General features: G+C 38.6%; 1 protein-coding gene across 2 annotated transcripts in view; it reads left to right on the top strand.

The window, feature by feature from the left end:
* The window catches only part of SLC35F1 (solute carrier family 35 member F1), a 225,431-nt gene that overhangs the window by 127,359 nt on the left and 73,080 nt on the right, over positions 1-24,992 (top strand). For both annotated transcript variants that reach the window (XM_036380227.2, XM_054514297.1), the window contains exon 2: positions 1,446-1,621. In XM_036380227.2, the coding sequence (XP_036236120.1) occupies positions 1,446-1,621 (176 nt within the window). The remainder of the gene's footprint in view (positions 1-1,445; positions 1,622-24,992) is intronic.

Here is a 24,992-nt window from a genome sequence, read left to right as displayed (position 1 = left end):
AACGAGCTTGACACTTGAGTTTACCATGTTGTGGAAGCACAGATGCTCATCACTGCCAAACACGCAGAGCCGAGGTCAGGGAAATCTGTCAGGGAAAGCAAAGCAGCCTTGAAACAATTTTTTTTTTAACTGTCTGGCAGAGAACACACATGAAATAGTGTTATAGCTGAGCAGGGTGCTGCCCTCCTTCCTCTACTCCCTTAGGATTGCTTACTTCCCTTTCCTCATTCCAGGCTCAAATGAGACATTGCAGAACATGCTCCTCTCCTTCATACCTTCCCCAGGGAGCTCAGCCCCTCTTTTCTGGGGGCTGGTGACAGCAGCAGTAGCAGTGGGCAGGGCTCAGACTAGATGTCCCCTTTGGATGCCCTTTTGCTCTCCCTGGCATTGTTTTTGCTTGCTTCTCTACCAGACCAACACTTTTTGCATTTCGTTCTTCTGCATGGAAGGTGTAGCTGTAGAGCAGGCCTGATCAGCATGAGAGAGCTGACACATGGGGGACCTGGGAAAACTCTTAAGGGTAATTAAATACCGATATTCCTGTGTTGTGGGCATTGGGAGAATTTGGAAAAGGAGGATTGTTTGGACTCAGTTGGGCTGTGTAGTTAGATAATAAATTCTACAAGAGTAAAAGAGATGGAAGTATTTGGAGGGAAAAAGTCTTTCAGATATAGCAATTTCTGCAGTAAAGAGAATATTATAGAAGACAGAGAACATGCACAAAACTATTTGACACCTGTGGGGAAAGAGAATGGGGTAATAGGAGAATGCAGAAGATATTGGAGATGAAAAAAAAGAAAAAACAGATTAAAGCAAAAATCCTAACCAGAAAGTATATTTCTAACAGTCAGAAGGAGACAGGAAGGGGAAAATTGGAATCTCTTGTTCCCATCAAGCAGAAGAGAAAGCAGTTGGAAGGGTGAAACAAAATACAAATATATTTATCCATAGTAGATTGAAAGAATAGTTTATATGATGAAATGTATATTCGTCTTGATGATGAAATCTGATCCTTTATCTTCTTTCTCTCTTTGACTGCTAAGTCCTGAAAGAGCTGTGTTTCCCACTGTGTCTGAATGATAACCCTGGGTCTTTCTGTTAAGGAGGATGCTCAAAGGAAGCAGTACTGTGTTTTGGTTGATTTAAACTATCATTTATCCTTTGTGAAATGTGAAATGCAAAATTAAATGGTAGGGACGTGCCATCTGCTGTTGTTTAACATGTGAATAAAAGCTACTATGTTGGCACAATGTTTATGCCCATGATAAGAGCAGGAATAATGGAAATGTTATGTTGGCTATACCCAGCAGGTCCCCTCATTGACTGAAGCATCATGTTTCTTCCATGTCCCAGAAATGCTGAACATGATTCCTGGAGGAGGATGAGCATTTCCTCCTTAGTGCGGAGGCTGAGTGTTTTATGTCTGTTATTCTCATTCCTTTCAGGGATCTCTTGCTGTCTGTGGCACTTGGCCAGGTACTCTCCCTCCTTATCTGTGGCATTGGTCTCACAAGCAAGTATCTGTCAGAAGACTTCCATGCCAACACACCTGTTTTCCAGAGCTTCCTCAATTATATCCTTCTGTTCTTGGTCTACACAACAACACTAGCCGTCAGACAAGGTGAGTGTCTCTCTGAAACTGTTTTATAGAAAGCAGTGGGAATAAAGGCTTTTGCAGAACAGTAACAAGCAATATGATTTAGACACATATCCCACTAATACTTGTTCTGTATTTACATTACCTAGAAACATGTATTGAATGAACTGAAAAAACCACCAACAAATCTTCATTAGCAAAGAATGAAGCATTAGATCACAAGGATTGGGGTGCTACCTAAAAGCTAAAGTAAACATCAGTACTTTTGAATTCTGGTTGTTCTTGCCTTGCTGGGAAATACTTTAAGTATGCTTTACATCTTACATAGACTGAGGAGAGCTCAGATACAAGCAAAGAGCTTGCTAGTTCTAGATGCTGATCATGGCAATTGAGTAGTTCACTTACTAGACAGAAAGAAATAGCAGCCAACTTTTAGCTACTGGGAAGTAAGAGATGAAGGGAGGGATTCTGGGGTGCTCTCTCTCTCTGGGGGGAGGTTTGGGCAGAGCAGCTCCATGGCCCTGTCACTGCTTTGCCATGAGGCCTGTGTAACAAATCTGACCTCCAAAATGAGAAATGCATTACAGTATGCTTTGGTACTGTGTATCTAATGATGCTCTCTTTGACAGTCTGTATTTTTATGGGGGGTTGTGCCTTTCCTGCACATCTCTTCCCTTCTTTGAGATTTCGTTCTAGATGAGGTGTGGGAGGTGAATGCATTTAAGTACATTTCTCAGCCACTCTTCTTTTCTGTAATAATTTTATTTATTCACCTTCACAGAACACATAGATTAGAAGCTAAATAAAAGAGAAAAAATATCATGTGTTCTCCTGACATAAGGAGGGTAGGGCTCTGTGGAGGATAACAACTACAAAATGTATTAGGCCGTGGTACATTTATCAGCATACTGAAAAGCTCATGTTTTCTTACAGGAACAATGATTTTTGGATTGGCCTTTGATCTTTTAAGGGAACAACCGTGAAGCTTAAGTTCTTCACTCGTTGTACAGTCTTGTGATACAATGCTAAAAGTGTTCCAAAGCAGCAAGGACTTAATTTCTATGCAAAAATGAACAGTCAAAAAATACCTCAGTACTCCAGCACAAAGCACTTAAGCATATCACAACATAAGTTTTATAAACATTGGTCCCCACTGGCATTTTGCAGAGGTGCTAAAAGCCAATGTGCAAAGGAAATGTTGGTTCTTATATAAGGAGAGATTGCTCAGGCACTGTTTCACTGTCTTGGTATTTCAGTTTGTGTAGGGGGAAACATCACCACATACTTTGCTCTGCCAAAGGTTTAAAATGTGTTATTAGTAGCAGTTTTCTGGAGAACTGTGTTTAAAAATAATTATTCTGAGTGTAGGATTGCCTAGATGTTCACAAGTTCTGTCCCAGAAATGTCGTCCTCTGGACTTATTTAGATACTGTGGAAGGCAAGTCCCTATATGGACTCTTAAATAGATGTTACTTTTTTGAAAATGCTTGTGAGAGGGTATACCTATATAGATACTGCATTCTGCTGTGCATTACAGAGGCTAATTTGGAATAAGGTTTGATGCCTGTTGTATATTGACATCTAAAAAATACTATCAAGCACTCTCCTTTACTGATATATGAATATGTATTAAAAAGGCACTTTATAAATATTTTTCTGACTCTGTTTAAAAATACAGTGGCGGACTAAAGGGAGTTTGTCAGAAGTATCTCTTGTGCCAATATGATAGGTTTGGGAACTAAGTGGTAAAGTGTTAGGAATATGTGGAAAATGTTTTCTGGACAAGTGAAGAGGGCTGGGGAAGGTGTTTGAAAACACCTGTGGTTGATTACAGACCATACAAACAACTAGAGCACGTGTAAAGGGTACCAATGGAATTGTCTGGAAAAGGAGCTGTAAAAAAAACCCTAAAAGATAGTTTCATCCAAAAAACCCAAAATAAAATTGGCTACAGAAGCTATGAAAGCAGCGATCCAGGTATTCATCATAACATTCCTGCTGGATGGTACAGCACTATACAGCCTATTTATTTACTCGGCATTTAGTGTTGCCAGCTGACTGAGCCTGACATTGTCTTTTTGCTTGTGTATTTATTCAAATCCATTATCTGTGTTTGTTCCATTAAAGCAGTTTCTCTAGCAGCTCTAATCATGTGGCTTCATTAATAAATGGAAATCACATAATAATATTAATGATTCTGTTCTGAGTGCTGACATCATCAAAAATTTTTTTTTCAAGTATACTTCTTTATGAAAGACTGAAAAATTTTTAAATCATTCTCTTTCTCCTTCAGAAATCAAACCATCATAAATTGATTTGTAGTAAAAAATAATTGCATCCCTTTGTCTTTTTCTTTCCTTGCTTCATTAATTCCTGGGATTTTTGCAGAAATGTAGTGTTTAAGGAGGTGTCGCTTGGGGTAGCCAAAAAAACCCTGAATTCACTCTAGGACTGAAATCTATAATTTCCTCAAGACATAAAGAGTTCCTCTTTCTTCAGAGGCTTCTTCCAAAATTTGATTTACTCTGGATGCCCTTGGACTTAGCTGTCACTCGCTGTTCTTACATACTCCCTGAGTGATAATGAAAAGGCAGAATTTGCACTGGTCTCTGAAAATCATCATTAGCAGATGATTAAAGCTCCTGAGCTTTTCTGACTAAAGCCTTCTGCAGTGAATCCTCAGCTTTCAGCAGCTAAAGTTAGCCCAGCGTCAGCAGCATCCACTTCATTTTTATATTGTGAGTTGAGATTGTTTTCCAAAATAATTCTACCACAGCGCTTGCCCTAATGGATACATAGATTAGGATTGTCAGCTTGCAGTGAATCAACATATCATCAGATAGTGGAGAGGCACAGTCCTGCTGGTGTCAGAATCTCTGAATTTTTAAAACTTCATTTCCATGTTAAAAAACAAAAACCAAAACAAAACAAAAAAAAAAAAAAAAACTCAACAAAACAAAACCCAAAAACCAAATCTAAATCCCCCAAAAAAAGGAGTTTCAAGGAGTAAAAGTAGACTCAATAGTTTTAAGCAGTGAAGTCCATGTAAGTAAGGCTTTTCATCATCATTGCAACTTTGTTCTCATGACCCAAAATAAAAAGTGACAAAAGCATTTAAGGAGATCTGTTCTTTTGAGATTTTCATATGGGCCTTAAAACATGGATGCCACTCAGGCACAGGTCATGAAAAAGTGGAAGAATTTGTCTAAACTTGGATTTTTCTGATGAAAAATAAATCTGCCAAACATTTAACAGGTAACGAGGCCGTTCTCAGTTCCTTCTCTTGAGGTAGCTTCCTCTCACGCCTGTTGTTTTCACAGCCAGAACTTGTGTTTGTCCATGGTAACACCTCCGAGAAGGTTTTAACACATATTATCTCACCTCAGTCTCCTCGTTAGCAGAGGGAAATGCTTGACAAAAACATGTAGGGATACTTTCCTATATCCTCTGCGTCCTATGTCATTATTAGTGGAGAAAAGAAAAACCTTGGCTATCAGTGAGAAAAGCCTCAAATGGGTGAAATGGAGCTATGAGAGATCGAGCTGGTGGAGATTAGTTTTAGCACCTTAAAAAGCAGTAAGTGGGAAATTGTCCATAGTGGACCAGAAGGTGTTAATTGCTAACAGCCAACATGGGAGCAAGCATCAGCAGCTTGCCACCAAAAATAAATTACTTCTAAAAGCCACGTCACATATGCTACAAATGAAAACAACACATCTACTAGACATCATTAAAAACAGAAAAAACCCAAAACTGCTATTTTTTTGTTATTCTGAAAAACAAAAAATGAGGGAGCAATGGAAGTGTCTTTTGAGCAGACGGGAACCACAAAGCCTTGAGGGCCAGATTCTGTGTGAGTAGGGCTCCACACTGCAAGCTGCTCCTTGCATTTTAGAGCACCAAGTTACTGAGTGTTTTCAGCCCACCAGTACTAAGGGATGGCAAAAATTTGCTTGTCCAGAAACATTTTTTATGAACCTCTGTATGCCTGGGTGAATTCTGCTTCTAGGCCAAGTGATGAGGTTATATCATCTGTCAATGGAAATAGTTTTCCCTACAGTGACTGTAATGTCTTAGATTTGACATACAATTAAAGGTGATCTGCGCCCCTGAGTAAGCCAGAGAGTCCCGTGAGACTGTCAAGACTGCAGACCTCTTACTGGCATATCATTTTTTGAAGCATTTCTATCTCAGGGTGGTTTATGCCATTAGTATCTCAGCCATATGTAATTTCCTGATGTGTCTGCTATCCAAGTATGTATTTCCATTTAGATAATGGCACTGCTCCCCAGCATCACTCCTACTTCACCAAAGTTGACCAAACCTGGCTAATTGAAGGAAGATAGAGAACCATAAAGGAGTTGCTTTTTTTCACTGCAGTGCTTGTCAGCTATTTATTGAATGATAGAAAGGTAAAATGTCTCTTTTTACTTAACTCTGTTCTACTAGTAAAGGTATATTAATACAAAGCTAGTATTATGCACTTAACTTAGGTAGACATAACAGAATTTCTTTTAAACCAACACCTTTTTTTGTCAGTTGCCAGTCAGAACAATCTTGTTTGTCTGGGAAACATTATTATCTGTATATTATTTAAGCTGATCAAACTATATTAGATATCATGAACTTTGGACAATATATGTTGTACCATTGAGATGAAATGTCTTCTGGAAAGGCATTGATCCTCTTCACTGAGGATGGCAGGGAGTGATTTTGATTAGAAAATATACATTTCATCACTGTTCAGTTTCCTAAGCATGCTCACACCACTGCTGTAAAACAAAGAGCTTGGTATCCCCCCAGTCAAGTAAAATGTTCAAAGCTGCAGCCAAGTATCTTTATTGCTCTATCTAGCTGTGATAGAAGGGGTCCTTGGATTCTCAAGGCAACAGCTCAGCCACACTCTGGCCTGCAAACACATGGTAGACACTGCAAGAAGATGTGACATTGCCCTTGAAGCACAGGGAAGGGCAAGTCCAGCTGGCCCATCTCTTCCATTTGACAGAGGTATGCAGAGATAGGACAGGGGGAGATGGCTTTAAACTGGAAGTAGGTTTAGATGCCCCATCCCTGGAAGTGTTCCAGGCTAGGTTGGATGGGGCAACCTGGTCTAGTGGAAGGTGTCTTTGCTCATGGCAGGGGTGTTGGAAGTGGATGGTCTTCAAGGTCTTTTCCAGCCCTAACCATTCTCTGATTCTATGATTCTTGCAGCCCTCCCAGTGCAAGGGGCCATGATCATTCTGCATTGTAAAAATGAAACACAGCAGCAAATGTGGCTTGGAACCAGTGAAAAATAATGACCTTCAGGTCTTTGGTATTCTCATAGCAGCGCTTCAGAATCTCCCTGCTGTGTTACACATTGCTGTCTGCAAAGTACTTTCTCCTAATTACTCTGGGCTTCTAATTAGGGATGCCAAACCGTGTGGGATATGTTTATTATGAAAATGGTCAGCCAAATAGTCCCTTTGTTTGGGATCTGAAGAGCCCTTTTCATATTCAGAGGGAATTCTATACTTTAGGAGAAATGAAACTAGAATGCTGCCTATTTATAGACACTTCGAATTGCAGAGATCTTTTTTTGTAATGTGCAATTTTCAGTTTTGGATAGCATGCTCAGAGGAGCAAGGATTATGATGCGTTATGTATTTGGGATTTGCCTATCATATCATGGACACCACAGCAAGCTAGCTGGAAAAAAACCAGTGTGACTAGAGCCAGGTTTCTGTTCAGTTCTATTTACATAATAATTGTGTTTGAATTTTCATTCTACTTCCAATTGAGTTTTTAAAATTTCCTGCTATAAAATGTTGACTGCTGCTGCTGCTGAATGAGCCTTCGTTATTTTACTCTGTAGGTGCTAACAATTCAGTGAGGTGTCAAACTTTTCAGATATGTGAAGTTTTCATACAGAACCTTGGGATTTTTTCTTTATGATAGTTTCTCTAAACATCAAATTTCCCTTCCCAGTCGAGTGAAGTGGTCTTGCATTCTCAGCCATAATACAAAAACAGATGCAATTTCAGCACAGTATGATTATTCCACATAGCTAGAAAGGCAGGGTATAAAAAAAAAAGACCATGTTGCGGATACAAAGACAGGGTTAAAAACAATAAACTTGACCTCTGTCTTTTGTTCTGATCTGTTTGGCTATTCCTAGCAGAGATGTTGGATGGTATTTTTTAATCCTCAGGGTTTTTCTCCACTTTTAGCTGTTCTTGTTACACTGACCAGCAAACAGATGCTTTCTGCTTTGGCCCTGCTGCTCCTTTCCACGCACACAAAGGACCAGGCATCTCAGGGCTTAGTCAATTTTCATTTCCATCATGTGTGCTTTGCTTTGCCAGCTGTTTAACAAGGTACAAATAAACACTTACAGAGAGGAATCCTGGCCCCAAACATAGGGCAAATAAAATGGCAGGTAAAGGCTCAAAAAACCCCTCAGCTTTTTCTTTCTAGAGTTATTTCTCTCAATAAGCTGCTCCTGATTGTTAGGTAAGCACTTGCTGTACAAACCCACAGCATGCATCGTGTGTTACAAAATATCTTTCCTTTTTCTAATCCCAGCCAAAGCAGCACATATATATGCTCCTGCATGGTATCATTGGAGGAAATCATGTACATCCCATGGCACATACAAGCTGAAAATTGGAAAGCACTCTTCCTCTAGGATGGAGGTGGCAGTAGTTAAGCTTGAGCACTGTATGTCCTGGTTTAATGATGCAATCACTAATACAATCATGATAACCCCGAAGCAATAAAGGCCTGGCCTCATCAAGCATCCATGCTGTAGCATTCTCTGCAGTAGTGTCCCTTGATCCCTGATGCAGCTCATTCAACCCTGAGAGACCTCTTGTTACTAAGTTGCTTTCAAAATAGCTTTGGTGCTCAAGGAAGCATCCTTTGTGTTATCAGAGACAAAAGCTGCAAGAGTGTATCGTGTGAAAGGATAGGAACACCTCATTTTTCCTGTGCTTGGTGATGCAGACCAGAGCACAGGGGGGAAAAGAGATTTCTCTAACCATTCTCTTGACCTAAATGAGGGAATGGGAGGTCTTGTCCACACAGAGAATGAATTTGTTCTAAAGTTACACTAGGGGTACCTCTCCTTGTAAAAAAGTCCGTGGAAGATTCAAATCAGGCAGTTCAGATCACTCTCACTTTGGGAAGCTCAGACCTGGTCATCTTTGTGGCTGCCAAGTTTATGCCCTCAGCCAGTACCTTCCAGAGACAGCATTCAGATTTGCACCATGGTTCAAAGACTGGTGCATCTTTTATGAGAGCAAACCTTACAGGCACTGAGTGCAGCGAGCGTGAAAGGGATGCTGAGCTTTAGGCTGGCCAAAGTCCTGGGTGATGAACCATGTTTGCATCAAGATGCTGCATCATATCTGTGAGGCAATGTCTATACTGGATATACTACTTGAGAAAAAGGCAGTTTTGCCCTGGAGGTAAATGTACATTCATTTTAGGAGCATTTAGCCAGCTGTGGCCATTTTATGCCAGTAAGTCCATAAATAGAAACCACAGATGCAATAAAATGGGAAACATTGCAGTTACTCAGCTCACAGCTGCAAAATCACAGGTAGCTAGTGAAATTCAGCAGAGTCAAAAAATCACCACAATGTGACATTTCATGCTGTCATGCTTTTCTTGGTGATGCCAGCACCTAAGTCTGAGAGGCAAATCTGCAACGTATATTTGCAAGCATTTATCTTTGCATAAGGATTTAGATTTTGTTGCTGAGCCTGGAAAGCTCCCTCCTCGCTTACTTTTCCAGGAGCCCTGCCAGTACTTCGAAGACAGTGCCAATCTGAGCACAAGGCTGTGAGTTCCTGTTTGAGAAGATAAACCTCATCACTAGAAGGATGAGTGGGCAGGCTCGAGGAGGCTCTGAGGAAGTGCAGTTTGTACCTACCCCTCATGCATCTTGCTGCTTGATTTTTCTCTCCATCTCTGCAGATGCCATTACATGTATTTTGTACCACAGGCTCAAACAGAGGCACAGATGTTGTAAGTTAAAGAATCAAGGCTTTTGAGCAGGTAGAAAGTGAGGTAGCACAGCTTGGAAGTGCTGAGATACTGTGGCTGTGAGCACAGATTGAGCTTTGAAACTTACTCCACAGTATCAGGGTATTGCAGAGGGCTGAATGTTGTTCTCAGTAATTTTATTTGAGGGTAATGAAGCTCTCTATGTAGCCCAGATTGCCTCACAGTATGTCAAATAATAAATTGTCTCATAAGGATGTGAGCTGAATCACAAACACTTGATTTTTTGGTAGAATTAAGGGATAACTGTCCTTTGTAGGGGTAGTATATGTGTCTGGCTCTTGTTAATACATAAACATCTCGAGTACTGTTTGCAAAACCAACCATCCCTTCCCACTTCAATGAGGAAAGTTAATGGTTCTGATAAAATAGTGCACCCTTGATCCTACAGCTGTAAGCAGAATGCAAGGGTTGTCTCTGCCTCTTCATGCAGTATCAGTATTTCCCTGTGATTTATGGAATATTTAAACATTCATCAAGCCAAGCAGCTAGCCAGGGTAGCAGGATCCACATTCAGCACACGTAGCTCCAGCGTTCATGCGGGAGATCTGAAGTGTGGTTACAAGATGATAACTGCATTGCCTGAAGGAGATAAGTCCCGCTCTGCCAGAATGGTGCTTTGTATGTAATTAGTGTAAAAATTCCGAGGAATGGAGTTTATCCTTGCCATCGTCTTTCTCATTAAAAAGGAATCATAATGAAAGAACAAAGCAGTCCCTGCAGTGAATTGACTTGACTTCCTAAGTTTTCATTAAATCAAAGGCTCAATAGCATCCCATTTTGCAGAGGCCAGTTGTAAACTGTACACAAGACTTGCAGTAAAGTCCCTGTGAAGATCACATCCTTTCTGAAGGTTTGGAAGTACTACCTTTTATAAAATAAGGAGTATAAGACAGCATGAATCAAAGGAATAAAAAGTTATGCCAGTAGGATAAAACTGTATTCTCAACTTATTCTTCTGCCTCACACTTAATACTTAGTCCTAACACAAGCAGTGATTTTGTCTTCTTTCATGTCCCTTACTACCAAGATAATACATATATTTATTTTTACAACTAAATACATCTTTGAGGCAAAAATGTACAAATATCCTGTAAGTTTATCTACCCCTTTGTAAGCATTTTTTTCCTTTGTGTTTGGCTGAACTGTTAGCTAACTGGTTGCCTTGAATTCCTGTTACATTTCTGGATGATAGTGCTATAATATTAATTGCAGCTTCATCTGAAAGAACATTTATAAATGTAGCACTCAGTATTCAAGTTGCAGTTGTGCTGTCTCTCCCTTCTGCTCATGAGCTGCCAAGCACAGGTCACAGGACACCGAGTCACTTCTGGAAGGTGCTCGGGATGCAGGGACCTGGGACTCGCCTCTTAGTCCCTTTGCCTGCAGCACTGCTCACAAACCTTGAGGGTGCTCTAGACCCAGTTCACTACAAAGCAGAGCAGCTCAAGGTCATTAGCAACCAACTCTGTTAGAACCTCCCCCTACATTATCTTTCCTGATTTAACATTAAAGAGAAAAGGAGAAGGATAATATATGCTGTCTGTCAGCCTCCTCCATTTCTTGCACACGTTTCCCTGATGAGAGGAGGGAGCTTTGAGGTAAAGGTGGGAGCTTTGCTGTCAGCAGTAGTGAGTGCTCCAAATACACAGGGGAGGGAGAGGCCATGTGCCTGTCTCAAAGGAGCACTTACCCCTTAGTTTTCAGTTATAGCACAGTGACAGTCAATTCACAGGGATATTTTTGTAACTGTTACAGAAATATAGCAAATAAACTTTCAAAGGAAAATTATCTGTGCCTTTTCTGAATTAAATATTAATGAACTTGCTCCTGTGCAGCTACTAGAATGTTTACATAATATCATTGTCCATGCTGCTCTGATTATCTGTGTGTGATCTGATACTTGGTTTTGTTTTGCCTAATGCTAAAGGAGGTTTTAATACCCCAGAGTAGAAGTGAACTGTCACTATTTTAATCAAATGGATCTGCAGTGATTTGCATCATTGATGACATCAGGGAGGGAGTGGCATGTTCATCAACATAAATTTTGATATATGCTGTTTGTTTTCATTGCTAGTTGGAATCTTTGGTTTGAATGTGCTTTCAAGTGTCTTATTAAGATTTCAACAGCTTGGTGTAGAAAAAGAGCAACTAGTGCCCTTATTTATTAAGTTTGGCATGTAAAAGGTTTGTTTTCATTTAAAAGGACCTAAGGTGGTTTATATTGATGGAGTTTTTCCATGCACACACATCTAATTTTATGCATGTGTACATATAAAAAACCTCAAAGTATGTATTTTGGTAGAATTTATTTTTAGAATTATTTTGTATTGCTTATCATCTCAAGATCTCAGAATTTCATGTTTTCCTGAGCTAGGCTTCATGCTCAATTGGGCAGGCATATGATAAGAAGCAGGCCACAGCATGACTAGGAACATTTCATGTCTATCACAGCTTTTATAGCAATTCAAGGACAAGAAATGCCACAAGGGGAACAGAAACTTGCCAGTTGCCAAGCTTTCCATGGGTAAACCAAGTCACCAGTGAGCTCTTCCCAGCCATGGATGTGAATTCCAGAATGCATGGATGCTGGTGAAGGACCCTGTGGAATCTTTTGCAAAAGTGTATTGAATCTCAATTGGGTTAAATTTTGTCTTAAGACAAAATGTCTTTTGTTAAGATTGTATTCCAAAGCTGAAGAGAGCATCAAAAAGGATTCCAATGAATGTCTGATGCTCTCATGACTGAGTCAAACCTGATGTGGAAATGCTTTTTGTGAACTGGTCCCTGCTAAACTGGGAGATAAGAGGTCTGCATGAACTTGGCTGTTGAGTCAGGTGGCCAGCAGTCACTGGGTTGAGATGATTGGGTTGAGTGCTTTCTAAGAAAACCAGGTAGCTCAGGGTCAGGTAGGCTGGCAGGAGCTGAAGTTACAGAAACAGCTTCACAGTAGGGAAATCTGAATGAATTTTAAGTGAATGTTGGACTTGTTGTGTGAGGAGCCACAGCATGTCAGATGGACAGGGTGGAGAAACCCTGCCAAGGGCCAAGCACGTTGCCTCAAAAAGCATATGCCCTGATATTTTAGTTCCTCTTTCCATGATAGCATGATTGGTACACACCACTGTCACACCCCAAGTGCCATGTTCTCTTCCCACTGGTGTTTTATACCTATGGCAGACTGCCTCTCTCTCTCTGGGAAAGTGCTCTACTGAGGATCTGTAGGGAAAGTAATAATCACAAGTTACTGAGCAGAAAGAGGACTAAAACTTTCACGTTTCTCCCTAGTGCAGTAACACTGAAATTGCATGGATAATAATACTTGGGAATGCTTGTGAGTCTGCAGTGCATGATTGTCTGAGGCCTGTGCTCTCAAACCCACCTACTTATTCTCTGGGGAATGGAGTATTAGAAAGGTGGGAATTCAGTCACTTTTCATTTAGCAAGAGTATTGGATGTGTTTCTTCTATTGTTGTTTGCCTAGAAAATATAAAATAGTCTGTTTTTATCAGAAGACTATTTGTCTGAAGCATGGAGTAAAATAAAACCAATAAAAAAGAAAGTAGGGTTCTTTTTTCTTTGAAGGATATGGCACGCTGCAGAAAAGAAATGTGTAGCTGCTTCAAGGTGAGAGAACTCAAGTCATATCTCAGAACAACCTGCCTTTAAGAAGACAAATGATGGGGGTATTTACGATAGTATTTCTTGCCAGTAATGTAATGACTGCTCAATAGAATCCTTTTTCAAAATAGAGAGCACACACACCAAGATCTTTTCAGGAATCTGTTGAAATAAACATAAAATACAAGGCAACACAGAAGTTTGGGCATGTATACATAACTATTTCCCCTTGTATATGTTTATACAACATATAAATGTATTTTTTTAATTAATAAAAGTCTTTTCTCTTAACAAAAGTGTGTGATTGCAAGGAAGAGTTCCCAGAGTGTCTGTGGAAGAGTTGCACCGTTGCTATGCCTTGATGATAGAAACATTTTTAGCAGGGCTGACTCACTTCATACATAGGCTGTATTTCAGTGTCTCTGTCTATAAGGATTGTATCCATGCCTAAAGCTGAATGAAGACATGTCATCTTTATGGCTGATTAATCTCTCTTTAAAACCATCTTTGTAAAAACGATCTTGATTTAAAAGCAAGGTACTTGTTTCAGTTGTCAAGCAGTGAAGACAGTGTAGAGAAAGGAGGGAGTCTAAAATGTAGAGGTGCTGTGTCAACAAACTTGTATGGAAAAGCACAAGGTGCGAAATTTCTATCAATAGGTATTTTTAAGCATGTGTACGCTCCAAGTATTTAAAAAATAATTTCTAAGTATGTGCGCCGGAAATTCAAACTTAAACAGTCAAATAAGCCCAAGCCAACTGCAACAAGAAGGAAAATCCCATCTTCAAATTTACACAGGATGTTTTTGCTTGAAATTTCTACCATTACCTTCATTTTTCTTTACATGCCCACCTGATAGTACCGCAGCAACTTATTCCAGATTGGAAGCTGCTTACTGCAAATTTTCAGGTTCTGTCAACATTCCTTCTCTATCTTTTTACAAAAGAATCAGGTTTTTTTAGTTCAATATTTCAGATTTTGTCAATAACCTGAAAAATGGCATCTCCTTTTTTCTTAATAATTTGAACAGTGATATAAAAATGGAAACTCATTCTCAGCTGTCCCTGTGTGCATTACAGAGACATTTATTCATATGCATTTGGTGAAGCTTTTGTTTATTTCCATAATTTCAATGAATTCTGCTTGGGGAGGGAACAGTTTATCTTCTGTTAATGACAATATTGAGAGATAAACTACTTGAGTATGTTTTTTCAAAGTTATCTATCATGCTACTAATATTTTCTACTGTTGCTTCTATTTTGTACTTTCATGAGCTGTGTTTAATGTTTTATAGATTTAATTGTTACGTACAGAGGTGTATTTAATGGACTTGACCAATTATTGGTAATAGATGTAAGCAACACTTAAGTAGAATTTTTCACTGAAAAAATTATCTCTCTCGGTATTGAGAGAGAGATTATTGGCAGGTATGAAAAGCTGTAGAACTAAGGAAGTAGCAGGTGATGGGATCAATAGCAGTGGTGCTTGCCATTGCCTTTTGCAGTCTTATAGACAAAGATTAATATTGTTAATTGGAATTAATTAGTTGTAGAAGCCAAAATTTATATCTTCAGTGAAGATTTATGAAGAAATTACTGATAGTGATTTTCAACTGAAAATTAGATCCCGTATCAACAGTGCCATTCAGGAATGAAGGATTCCCCTTCAAGGAATTTAGTAAATGAAATTTCTTCATTACAACTTAATTTTATTACCTATTAACATTGCTAACTTCAAAGCAAGGACAATAAGTATTTTAATAGATACATTGGAAATAAGTATTTCAGAGCTTTAAATGATAGTGAGAAAGGGTTTTTATTCACTTTCTTCCAAAAATATATTGCCTAGTGATGATTATACAATCATAAAAAGTACTAAGACCTCCTAAGTTAAATTTTCAGAAAAGATTTTGTGACCCAGTTGAACTACTCACTGCACAGCAATCATTGACTAAATTTAAGAACCAGTATTAGAAAAGTATCTTCTAGAGATAATATATAGATACAAGAAATCATGTTGCAAGGATTTCAGTTAGGAGCTTTATATTTTTGTAACTCTTTTGCCAAGCACAACCAATGCTTCCTCTCAACTGTGGGTACCATCCAGTAGGTAAGGAAAATATTAACATGAGAAATTAAGTTTGGTGAGGCTTCAGGGAGACATGGTCAGAGAAGAAGTTTTTAGGATTGTTGTCAGACATCTGCAAGGTGGGAAAGTTCAGAAAACACAGCTACTTGCTCTGGAAACCACCCTTGCAGCCCAGCAGCATCTTTAGCAAGAGGATTATTTTTGTTGTATTGGTGCATTCACTGTGCCCTAAGCACCGAGGCAGTGAGAGTGTGGCAGAGCTGTAGTCACCAAACAGACCCTCCAAAGAGTGCAGTCAGCCTTTTCTTCTTAGTAGAGAATACACAGGAGTGTTTCCACCAGCACTGCTCAGATTTCTCCTTGAGACCTGCCAAGGTCATCCTTCCCCTCTGGTGGTCAAGTGTTCCCAGCATGGGAAAGTGGTTCTCAATTAGCCATGTGTCACTGCAGAAAGGATTTGAACTGTCACTGCTGGAACTCTGGCTTTGCTGGTTTGATCGACAAAAGGACTCTGTGAGGGAGCTGCTGGGCAAAGGGTCTGCAGACAGGAGCACATAAACAGAATAGTTTCTCAAGAAGTGTTTCCTGAAGAACTGATCTCTGATTTCCCAACTCTGAATGGCCCCGGAGTCACAAAGTGACATTGCTCAGTGATCACATCTTGTAGATGCTCAAACTGCAGCAAAAGGGATTTCAGGTGCCTGCATGTGGAAATAGAAATCTGTGGTTTGCCTCTGTCAAACTCAAAAGCAGGCACAGGCTGCAAAACCAAATGCTCTAGTTGCATTTGAAATTGCAAACGGCACAGTCTCCAGATGGTTACATGGTGACTGGCTGTTTGGGTAGTCAGATTTGGGTTTTGTATTATTATTACTAACCAGATCAACCATATCCAAATTTCAAATTTGTGGGGGGTTTGGCTCTTTATGGACAAAAGTTGATGGTACCCCCTTTCTAAGTCCTTGACTCCCTCAGGGAATAATTGTTCAGAGAAAAATTGTCTTTTGATATTGTCCAGTTCCGGTTGAAAAGACTGAATGATGTTGATGCTGAAATAGAGATAGTCACAAGACTGAACATGGAATTTATGTTTAGAATTTGGTTGAACCTGGCAAAAAGCAAAGTGCAGCAGAAACCAGTTTTTCATTTTAACTTCAGAACCTAGATACATTATGATCTTTCTGTAGCCTTCTTGAAAATTTTGGAGGTTGCATACAACGAAATCTGTGAAGAGATTGCCTGAACAGACAAACAGATATGTAAATCAAGGAAACAAAGCTGTAAAGAGCCGTGGGAGCTGAGACCAAAACAGTGATGTGGGCTTGCTGAAAGCTGAGTGAGTCAGCATGCCTGGAGAACAGCAGTTCAAATCCTCTGTGTAATCTGAGAGCCCTGTGTCGCATCTGTGATCAGAGGAATTCCCTGCTGACTCCATTTATCCCTGCCATACCAAAATAATTTTATGCTGTTTGTCCTAGTGTCAGTGCCATCCAAAGCTTTATTTCTCTGCTTAGTTTTGATTTTGTCTTTTAGAGTCCTTTCATTGGTGTTAGACTCTGCTCCCTGCTTCCCTATCTTCATCCTATAAGCATTCTTGTAATTTATTCCAAATATTACCTATTGCTTCTTAACTTGTTACATCTTTGAAATTATCCTCAGATGATGCATTTGCTTCTGAACGAGGCATTAGCTTCTTTTGTACTTACTCCACATTAATATGTTAGGAACAATTTTTATTCCAACACAGTTTCATGTGGATAAAATTTGTTTACTATTTTTAGGAGGAGAAATGAAATGAACATCAAAGCAGCAATATCTGGTTGTACAAGGCATGCTGTTATCAAAATAAATGATACAATAAGACCAAATTATGAGGTAATTTCTCAGGGCCTTTGTCTGAAATAATCGACTGTATAAAGGTGAAATATGTACCACAGAGCAAGAGAAAAAAGAAAAGTACCTGCCTTTTAGAATGTTTTCTCTGTCACAGAGTTGCATTTTCACTATGTCAGTAATACATAGCATCCATATCCAAAGTACGGACAGAAACTGAATGAAATTTCACAAGGATTTGATTTATGTATAAGCTGTAATGAGAATTTTTCATACAGATGACTTTTGAGGAAACATAGACTATTTTGAAGTCAGGTATTTTATTAACACAGAAGAGTCCAATCAGCTTTTGAGTTATATGCTCTAGTAACACAGACAAATTTGCATTTCTATCTTTTTCTATCTTTTTGAAATATAGTAAATATGAAAAGTATCTGATAGGGATTTGATGATTAAACATTTCATCACAAATACTGGTGCACTTAATCTGAGCAGGATAACCTTTTCACAGCTGCTGCCATGGAAATAAAACCAATGAAGTTATGTTTGAAAGGTGTGCCCCTTGTGGTTAGAGTTCAGTCAAGCACGGTCTTAGGGAATTTGCAGATTCAGTTCTGTACAGCACAGGTTCCTACAAGGCAGTAAATCACACCAGAAGCACACAGATTATCTCTCTGTCCATCCGTCCATTACTGTGGTTGCTGAGTGCCTTTAAAAGATGTTTTATTCTAGATGCCATATGTTCAAATGCATTACACAACAAGTTTAAGGTGTCAAAATTCTATTTCTAGCTTTGATTCAGTGGGTAACACTGAACAAGTTGTTTAAAGTATAATCTTATTCTTGTTTCTCTGCTGTGAACAGGAAAGAAAATCAGCAGAGGCAGTGAAGCGAACTGCCAAACATTGTGCTTTGTACAGAACAGTGCTGCCAGCTTTTATAGAACGCTGTTGTAAAGACATTCATGGTAATAAATATGTCTGTTTTTTTCCTTAAAACCCTTGTTTAGTTTTGTCAACTGAAAATACCTCCTCTGAGTTTCATAAGAACTATGTTTCTTACATGGTAGCAAAGAAAAGTTTTCAAACATGGAATCTCAATTTCTTCTTATAACATCAAGTTTATGATGTTTAGCATAATGCAATTCTGTAAACTCTCTCTCATATTTTGAATGGGATATTTCCTTTGAAGAAATTTTTGTGTGTTTGTGGTTGACTGTACTGAGAAGGATGCCTGCCTGATTGATAGGTTTGGTAGTTGGCACTCTGAAAAAGAGACTACGCATGCTTGTGCTCTTTTTGGCCAGAGGAAGGTAAAATAATGGCAAACAAGTGAAAAGACTGAACAGTGCTGCTGATGTTATGCCCAATGCATGCAGTTTGTCCACTGATCCAAGCTTTTAGAAGGGTAATAGAGTGTAGAGGAGCCTTCACTGAGTGCAGAAGTGTCCCATGCCACCAAAAGCACACAGTCTGATGAAGTGTTGTTGAGATGGCTGTCTACTCCCTCTGCTTGTAAAAGGAAGAAAATCTGCTGGCAGCAGGTACAGCTTGTGAAGGAGGACAAGATGCTATTTGCCTCTTTTGACAGTTGTCTTGTAGAACGAGCTCTTAGGAATGTACTGAAGCAATTATGTTTACCCACGTGCCCACTGTGGGTCACAAGGCTTTGCAGCTGGAATCCAGTATTGGAATATCCTGCAGGTCTTGCAAAGGGTAATGTAGGTACAGGTATCTACTGGGTGACATGCATTTCCAATCCAATTTATAAGATCCTTTTCAGTCTTGGTGGCCTGATGCCCCAGCAATGGCCCCAGTTGTTCATTCTAAAACCAGTTGTAATGACTTTGCCATCTCACCCTCCCACTCAGCAACAATATGTGGCAGTGTGTTCTTTCCAGTAACAGTGAATCCTCATTTCCTGACTCTGGATGATCACTGTCAATATTTTTTTGTCTGGCCTTGGCAGACTGCCTTTTGTCTTCTGGCTCCAGTAAGTGAGCAGCTCCTCCTTCCCTGCTGTTCCCAGTTGTCTAGTTAAATCCATCATATTAGAAAGCTCAATTTATGTGGTGACATGCAAGAAAAGCCACCTGATCAAGATGCTCTCCTGTGTTTCCTTTTCACACCTCCTGCTTGGTTCAAATGCCCCACTGGCAACTCTAACTGTCTTGTGAGAAGATTCCTTCCCCTACTGATGAAACAGCAATGATCCACTTTTGGCAGGTCTGTTTGATACAGGAGGTAGAACAGTGTAGAATGGATTCATGGTCTTCTTTCTTGTACTCTATAGAAATTTGGAGTTCCATGCTATATTTTCTGCCTTCAACTGCCTACTTTTACTCAGGGAGTTGAAATAATCTCTGGGAAGGTTTCTTTATTTTCTTACAACAAATAGCATCATTCTGACACTTTTGAATTTATCTGTAATATGACTTAGAACCTGTGAAGTGTTCTACAAAGCAATATCATTAAAGGTGGTGTGTATCCTTCCTAAATAGATCTGCCATTTCTGAGTGTAGATAAAAGTAGGGTCATGTCTCTTTATTAATAAGAGCAAATTCATAAAAAGATGATGAGAGAGTTTTTAATTTTCCAGTTGAATATGGCAGATTGTTCTTGATGTCTGACAAGGTTGGGCACAGCTAAAGGAACGCTGCTGGCATTTTAAATGACCATAAAAATGAGAAAAAAACCCTTTTGATCTTTTCCACCTGTAAACAGGAATCCATAGTGATAATGCTTTTCTACTGTAGCAGTGGGATTAGACATGACTTAAATTGGTCCTACAGCCAGGTGGGAATTGTCCTGTATCCTGGTGTCTTCAGTAATTGCTTATGAATTAAAGTGAAAATAGAGCACATGGAGATTGGCTTTCCAACACCTTCCTTTAGACAAAGCCTGTGAATGTCATGCCATGGCAGTAATAATATTGAAATTTATACCACCCATAAACCTTTTATAGCAGTGTAATTAGTTGGGCTATTAGTACTACCCAAGCTTAGCCTTATTTTATTGCTATGAACACAGCCTGTAATCACATAAATGGTAATAAGTAATAACACTTAAGGGCATTGTATAAACACAAGCATTTTAGTCTCTCTAGTGAGTCCTCTTTGTGAACAAAAGGAAGGGATCCTACAGCTTTTCCTCTGCTGTGGGTACTTATTTCCATGCTCTCTTTAGAGGGTCCTCTAGTGCAAAATAAGATTGTAAAACTTCTGTTCTTTTCAGTAATCTGACTCGGCTGACTGCTTGCTAGCTGCAAAGTAGGCAATAGATACGAAGAAAGAACTGGATTCAGAGTTTGGGGACCATTTCAGCAAATCAGAGGTGTGTTATGGTGTTCTCAATAGTAGATTATTCAAATGAGCTCCTTCTTCTTGTCTTGTGGTTTGTGCTGGTTTATAGAATTAATATTAGTCTATAAATAGGGCAATATTTTAGAGAAGATGCAACTTTTAATTTATAGTACCTTCTTGAGTAGAAAGCACAGTCCATTTGGCTTTGCAACTTGCTGCCAGATTTGTTCTGTGCCCTGTAGAGGAGACTGGGTGGCTATTCCTGTTGTGCATCACTCCACATCTCCAGCTTTCCTCACAGCTGGCTATACCACCATCTGATGGCATTTCTGCTGTTTCTGGATCTCTAGTTCGAGTCAGCTGGTGTAACTTCAATTCTGCAGTTTAACTCTGGTGAGAATAGAGTGCTCAGAAAACCAAAATGGGATATTTCCTTGTAGTGTTAATAGGAGATTCACTGTGCTGGTGATCAGGATTTTGGAAGGAATTAAATAGGCCAGGAGCTAACTGCAAGCAAATTGGTCAATACTCATCATCCAACCAGAATAAAATGAAATTTAATTAAGTGGCCTAGAATGACTGTGTATCAGTCTTGGGCATTCTTCCTACGTTAATAATCTAAATGCACTAGGGAGGGAAAAGAAGTCAGTACTGATCACTCGATTCAAAAGGAATTTAAAAGCATGTTTTAAACAAAGTAGAAGGTGAGAGGCAGAGAATGACCCAGCCTGTTGCACCAACCCTGACAGCACCCCCTGCTGCAGCTCAGGTGACAGCACTGCCCCAGCAGCTGGCTTTTGTCTTTAGTCGTCTTCTTAGCAGTTTCCATCATAGTCCCCTCAGGTCTGCTTCTATATCTTCCAGAAAAAGACTCCAAACAAAATCATATCTGTGTGAGAATTCAATTTCTGTTATACTTATTGTCCCACCTTTGCAGCATTTTGCACAAAGCTGTGATAAACATTAATATCAAATAATATAGTTACTGTCTTTTAGATTTCTGACTCCAAGGTTACAGCTTAGTTATGTGCTTTCTCAACACTTCTTATGCCTGATATCTTTCATTCTTGAGGGTTTTTTAGAACTCCCCAGTCTGTTGTTTGGGTACATGAAACTACTAATGGATATTTCTTAAAAGCATCAGGTCTTCACAATTTGTTACTCTTGTAAAAAAAAATAAAATTAAAAAGCTGAATTAGAAACATAAATATATTTGTCCACAAAACTGCTATTCTTCTGAGCAATATAATCAGAATTATCATAGCAGAATTTATAAGGAAATGTTGAACTTTTGACTCCATCACATTTTTGGAATGCTTGAAAGTATAGCATCATGTCTACTATTCGAAAACTTTCAGTGCTTGTGCATCTAATGAGGTTTTGTTTGACAGCTTCTTTAAAGATCAAGTTTTGGACTTCATCTCTATTACGTAGAGTTTCTTAGCTCTTATGGATTATTGCTTCTGGGCTGGATGAAGGGTCAAGTCCCTTGCTGTTTTCTCTTAATATCTTCCTGCCTTTCCAGCTTTTACATGCTACTGTTTAATTTTAGAGAAGTTTTTAGTGTTTCTCAAGAAAAAAGCCCATTATTAAATCATAAAGTACTCTGCTACTTGGAAAATATGTCAGAAGCATGCTCCAGAGACTTAAATATTTTTAAATTGTTTATTTTTCTATACTTTTTCTGCTTCATTGCAACTTAAGCATTCATAAATTGGTCTCATGCTAAGAGAACTTGTAAACCCTGAGGGCCTCCCAATATAGCCAATACCCTAATTGCTTTAAAGAACATCTTGAGTGGTTTCCTGGTGTGCTCCAATACAAAAGTCAACAAATTGAGGTTGAGAGACAGTCACTTCTGTCCATGAGGTTCTTTTGTGATGCAGTTACTCTAAGATGAGAGATTAAAAAGTAACGTAGAAGAGGAAATTAAACAAGGAACAAAATAGAGCAGCCCATTGACGTTTACCAGGACAAAATCCGTATTAAAACTGGCCAAGTTTGTCAGACAGGTATTCTGTGAAAGCACTTGCTGAATTGAACCGTGTGTTATAAGGGTACATTCAAGACTCCAAAAGATAGTTACTCCTGACTTATATGGTTCAACCATATTTACATTGCAAAGAATATTCTGAAACTTTCCTTGAGAATTATTAGGGGTTTGCAGTTTGGCAGCTTCTTTTTTGAGTTTGGTTGTAGAATGGCTGCTTAATATACAATGAATTTTTAATGAGGAGAGAGAAGAAGCATTTTCTGTTCATCTGTGTAGTGGATTGTTGGACATACTTGGCTCAACATAAGGTTCCATGGATAGGTTTTCATTCACAGCTGTCTCATCAGTTAAAGCTCTTTGAGATGAAAGCAATAAAAATTGCTATCCTCATTTAAAATTTAGAACATAGACATATAAGAAATGTTGCCTACCAATAGATAAATACTAAATTTGTTTTTAAAGTGCATTTATTTATGTAATAGATGTTAAAAGTTATTTTTTGACCAAGAAACTGGAACTACACCATTAAAAAGAGATGATTATGTGGTAATCTAATAGATAGGAAATGCAAGTATGTCTGAAATACAAAGAGGCCTATTTAAATAACGCTGTGAAACTGTTTGACTTCTGTGTTAGTGCAGTGCAGATTTATATAATGTAATTATGTAAGGAAATCATGCACACCCTGAGCTATAAAACACATAACACCAACCAGGGAAAATAGTGCTTAATAAGAGGATTTTAAGGCAGTAGATGCTTGAATCCAGAATTTCACCTTAAAGGAGTTTTCCAGAGCTTTTTATCTGTTCCTGCAGTTTCCCAGCATAAGAAGACAGAAAGGTGCCTTCCTTGCAGTGTAATCTGTCCCACATCAGATTCAGTACTGCTCTATCTTTCCTTTTTCTTGCACTTTTATTCCCACATGAAGTCTGGGATCAGCTAAGGTTATTCTTATCAAGAAGAAGCTTCATCTTCTATCTGATACATGTCTGAGCAGGATCCTGCAGTGTGGAAGCAGGGAAGACAGCCCCAGGCTGGGACCAGGCCAGGTTTCACAAATCCTTTGTCAAAATGCATCCTTTGCCCTCTACTGGGAGTCCATTAATCACCTGTTCAGCAGAGAAAACTGTCCCTTTTAGGAAATGAAAGAAAAACAAAAGAACATTACATTTGTTTGTTTGGGATTTTTCCCAGTCTCATTAAAAGCTATTACTAATACCAGTTTTCTGCAGTTGCTCTGTCCACACAGATCACTCCGAGTTTTGGCTTAGACATGTTCATCATGGAAGTGATAACAGTTATCCCATAAGATTGTTTTGTCATTGGACAACAGCTAGACTTGACCCTTGATTTAAAAATCAACCTCAGCCAACCTTTTCTTTTTGTCTTCAGTTAACACTAATTAAAAGGACAGTTTGCACATACTGATTTTTGAAGGCTCAGTTACTTCTTTTCACCTGTTTAATTTACTGCTGTGTGCTTGAATACAATCAGCTGTTACTAGAAACAATTCAAATGAAAAATTGCACTTGAAGATACAAGCAGGTGTTGTGTTAAATAGCAGCCCCTTCATCTTCCTCTGATGAAACCCGAAATTGCCTTTGCAGTTCTCTAGGAGATGTGTTTTATAGATCTGGTTGGTTTGTATTGTTTGCTAGGTTACTTTTCAAATGTTATTGCTAAAAATATAAATTGTTTTGAATTTCTCTATATTTTGTTGAGTTCTTTAATTAAAATAATTAAAATGAATTGAAAAACAGACTCTGAACTTTAGTTTGCCTCAGTTCAAAGGTATTTGGGTTTGAATGGAGTTTATTTCCCCTGAAAATATTCTTACTGTACAGAAAGTTTGTCAATATGTTAGTGATAATCCTCAGTGCTCCCAAATGACATGATTTCTAGGAAAGCAATGCTTATTTTTGTTTTTCTTACAAATTTCATGGTAATTCATGGATGCAGTAATTCTTATTTATAGCCCAAGGAAACAGGATTTGTATTTATTTTGTGTTTATGGTACCAGATTTTTCAGCCTGAAGTTCTCAAACACTATGAAACTGATCTTAAAAAAATAAAATCAAATACAAAAAGAATAATTCTAAGAACAAGATACAAATACGAAAAATTATAACTTTTCACTCAAGACAAGTTTTAACTTTTATGATACATATAAGCCACATTTTCAAATATTGATGTATGAAGTGAATTCTTGGGCTCAGTTTTGATAGAAGTTCCAGTAAAAGTAAAATTAATTTATGCCAAAAACTGAATGTTGAGGAAAATATCAGATACTGTAAGTAAAATTAAGTGATAGCTTTGTGCATGCACTGTTTTACAAAGAAAATATTGATCAGCAGCAGTGAAATGTTTTGGGAACTTGATATTTTCTCGAATGTTTCACACTATTTCATTATTTAAAAGTCCAAGATTACCCTTTCAATATTTTCCAAAATGAAACTTTGGGTTTATACGTGAATTGCAATATATAATTTTTACATCAAAATAAACTGGGTGTA

The sequence above is a fragment of the Molothrus ater genome, chromosome 3 (assembly GCF_012460135.2).
Source record: "Molothrus ater isolate BHLD 08-10-18 breed brown headed cowbird chromosome 3, BPBGC_Mater_1.1, whole genome shotgun sequence".
Taxonomy (NCBI): domain Eukaryota; kingdom Metazoa; phylum Chordata; class Aves; order Passeriformes; family Icteridae; genus Molothrus; species Molothrus ater.
This window is presented reverse-complemented; position numbering and strand designations above follow the sequence as displayed.